General features: G+C 59.1%; 1 protein-coding gene across 1 annotated transcript in view; it reads right to left on the bottom strand.

The window, feature by feature from the left end:
* Window positions 1–2372: 2372 nt before the first annotated feature.
* The window catches only part of MRTO4 (mRNA turnover 4 homolog (S. cerevisiae)), a 5146-nt gene continuing 3849 nt past the window's right edge, over window positions 2373–3669 (bottom strand). The window contains 3 exon segments of the mRNA XM_004679359.2: window positions 2373–2873; window positions 2963–3039; window positions 3280–3500. Of these exon segments, the coding sequence (XP_004679416.1) occupies window positions 2721–2873; window positions 2963–3039; window positions 3280–3500 (451 nt within the window). The 3' untranslated portion in view covers window positions 2373–2720.

Genomic DNA, 3669 nt, shown 5'->3' with positions numbered 1-3669 from the left:
CCCCCCGTTTTTGGTCCCATTCCCCACTCCACCCCCACAGAATGTCTCTGGTCTATGGTTGTTCATTATTTTTGTTATTGGGCTCCTAATTTTTTAAGATTTATTTATGCATACAAAAACTGGGGTGCAGGCTAGAGGTGTGGGGTAGGGGGTGAGAGGATTCACCAGAAATAGACTGGGGAGCAGACAGTGCTAAGGGAGCAGCAGGAGAGACAGAACTGCTGTGCCGGGTGGGTCAGTTCCTTGGTGGGGATCGAACTCGTGCTGCAGTGGCTGCCGATGGCGTCACAGTGCTGCGCTGTAACTCGTTGCACCACCAGGGAGGGCCCGTCCGAAATCCTTCTAACTAGAACTGACGGTGAGCCCACTGGGCCTGGGATGGCTGCGCAGCAGAGGCTTGGGAACTTGGTCAAGGTCACAGCTAGTAATGGCAGAGCTGGCCAGTGAATGCAGGTCTGCTTCTTTATCATTAATACTAGACTCGCTCAGCGTTTCATAAACTACCCTGAGCCTCCAGCTCTCCCCCTCCTCCAACGCTAGCTGGGAGGCAGGGAGGGCTTGACGAGGTTGGGCTGTGTCCTCCATCCCTCCTGGGTCCCCAACTCTAATTGGTCTTCAAACTTGGCTGCAATCAGACCCCAAACTTCAGCTATCCAACTTGGCACCCTGGCGTGGTCCAGCTGAGGACCCAGTGCCTTCAGAGAACCAGTAGCCTCAAGGGCCTCTTACACCCTCAGTCTGAAATAGGCGGTCCCGGGGGCTGCTTTCTGGTGGGCTAAGGCCTTCTCCAGAGCCACAGGCTTGATCCCTCTGTTCCCTGACTGTCCCCCCATGTCTCTGGAATAAGCTCCTGGCTTGGAAAGTGGACCTCCCCCAGCTCTGAGACTGTCCATCCCTGCTGGCCCCTTAGCCTTGGGGGCTGGGGTAGGGTTGGCCACCCTGGAGTGACCCGTGGTACTGTGCCCCCTCCCTCACTGGCCCAGATCCTTGAAGGAGCTCTACTTTGAGGCCATTGCCATGGTGAAGGCCCTGCAGACTGCACTGGCTACCTGTGGGCCCAGCTGCCCCCTAGTGGGCATGCCACCCCCTGCAGCTCCTGGCAAGCTGGAGGGCCTGGGAGGCTGGTAGGTTTTTTTTGTGGGGTCAGGGGGCTACATAGGCGGGGAGGCTACATAGCTGTATTTGGCTTCTAATTACACCTTTCTTCCTGACATGTCTTCCTGACATGTCCCACAGCCCACTTTTTTTTTTTTAAGATTTATTTATGCATACAAGAACTGGGATACAGGCCAGAAGTGTGGGGGTGAGGACTCACCAGAGCAAGAGCAGAACAAGCGGATTGAAAAAGTACAAAGCTGAGGGGGGCAACTGGAGAGGCAGGAGTGACCTGCTGCGCCACGAGTCAGACCAGGGATCGGACTCCTGCTGGGTGGCAGCTGGCTCGAAGTGCTGTGCTTGAACCCGTTGCACCACCAGGGAGGGCCGGTAGTTCAGTTCCTCATTTCCAAGTTACAAATGCTAGTTTATCTCAATTTTACCTCCAATAAACTGGTTCAGAGGCTGTTTCACTTGACCGCAGCCTGGGGCCCCACAGCTGCATGGGCAGGTGTGCACTTCAGCTCCGCTCTGACCATTAGCGGTCACTGTGTGCATGCTCTGGGGCTCCTGGAGGGGCGGCCCTGCTCCTGTGTCTGTGCTTCCTTCTCCAGCTTGGGGACCGTTGACGTGTCCCTCTGTTGAGCACCTGTTGAGTGCCAGGCAGGCCTGAAGCAAAGCACTTCATGGTAGCCACATTCCCACACCAACCCGCAGAGTACGGAAGCCGGATACCAACGGGTTAGTATCCCCACAGCGAGAGGCTGATTCCCGTGTGCTGCAGCCAAGGCCTGGCAGCACGACTATTTGAAGGCCATGTAAGTTTCTTCGGGAATGGCAAACACGTCAAGAGCCTAAGTCTTGGCTCAGAGGGGGAGTGTGTGGGTCTGGCCACTATGGTACAAAAGGGCACTGACACCGGGCATTCCCCCCTTGCAGAGGGCCCACAGGGACAGTCATCCTGGGATGTCCAGCCTGGAACTGCTCGAGAACTTGGCAGCAACTGAGAAAGGGCCCCTGGAGTGGGCTGTGGTGCAGGCCCCCCTGGTCAAGCCTGGCACATAGCTGCCCGGAAATGTCCCACCTATGCCCACCAGGCCTCGGCCTGACCCGAGGAGGCAGGGCCCCAGCTACTGTGGGGTACCTCCTGCTGTTTGCTCTCCAGTTCAGTGTGCCCGCTGCCCGGGCCCTCTCTCCTCCACTTGACAGCGAGCACCAAGCTCCCAAGGAGGCTTCCATGTGACCGCCCTGGGCACTCACACCACGCGAACACCGGCTGTTTTCTCAGTGACTTTACTCTTCTCAGCCCCAGCCCGGGAGTGGGCGGTGCGGGGCAGGGAGGGCAGCCCGTGCTGCTCAGCCACACACTGCGAGGGCCAGAGGACAGAAGCCCGGGCCTGGCTGCAGGCCACAGTGGGCAGCAGCGCCACTACTGGAAGCCAGCTCATGCGCTGGGAAGCGGGTAATCGTGAAAAAACAGAAGCAAAGCCCCAAAACCCCTTTCCTGAGAAAAGTCCCTCGTGTCTCCAGGGAGACAACCGGCCAGAGCGTTATTGTTCGGTCTGTCCCTGTCGTCCTGTTGCCCACGTGGTCCAGTCGGCCTGGAGCCTTCACCCCAGGGCCTGTCAGCTGTCGTCGTCATCCTCTTCTGACTCTTCTGCAGACTCGGGCGCACTGTCTGGCAAGTTGTCACCCATCTCTTGGAAGCTTCCGGACTCTGCATCCCACATGTATTTAATGGTCACCTTGAATTCAGCCATTTCATACCCGAAAAGCTTCTGTGAGAAACAAAGGTAGCCAAGTCAGTACCAAGCCGGTCCGAGGCCCCGCCCACCTCACCCAGCAGACTGCTGGGTGGCCAGCTCACCAGGACACGGGCCTGCTCTGGGGTGAGCACGTCGCCCTCCTTGCACACCTCATAGTCAGAGAGCAGGGTCACCACACCTGTGGGGGAGGGGCCAAGCAGTTACTTCCATACAGAGGCCTGTGCCCAGCCTCCCACCCGTGGTCAAGACTGTTGGCCAGCTGCCCCGACCTGGTCTGGCCCCCGGAACTGGGGGCCAGTTCTGCTGCGTGGGGGGTTTCGCAGAGGCCACCTCCCTTCCTGACCCTGAGGCGCTGTGCTCCAGCTTGACTGCCGGAAGCCGGTGCTCTGACCTTCAAGCACCAGGGTCTCGTCTGTACCTCTCTTGAGGGCCGTGGGCAGCCCCAGCTGCCTGAGCTGCGGCTCCATGGAGTGGGGGAACTGCTCCAGGGGCCCTGGGTCCAGGCTCACGGTGAAAGTTGCTTTGTTGCCAGCTCGGGCGTAGTCCATTTCTGCGTATTTTGTGAACCATCTGAGGGAGACAAACAGGAAGGGAGGCTCCTCACTGGCCCACAGCTCGCTGAAGCCTGGCTCCCAGGGTCTCCCAGCAACCTGCACCCCCAGTCTGCCACAGCTGTGGGCCGGCAGCCAGTCTGGAGCACCGAGCTGGAGTGAGCCCAGGCTTAGTAACGGCGCCACACTGCACAAAGCCCCCAGGATGCCCTGCTCCAGAGCGTACCACCCCCTCCGCCAACCCCAACCCCTCTCCC

Source organism: Condylura cristata, unplaced genomic scaffold (assembly GCF_000260355.1).
Source record: "Condylura cristata isolate star-nosed mole 26May11 unplaced genomic scaffold, ConCri1.0 scaffold00008, whole genome shotgun sequence".
NCBI lineage: Eukaryota > Metazoa > Chordata > Mammalia > Eulipotyphla > Talpidae > Condylura > Condylura cristata.
This window is presented reverse-complemented; position numbering and strand designations above follow the sequence as displayed.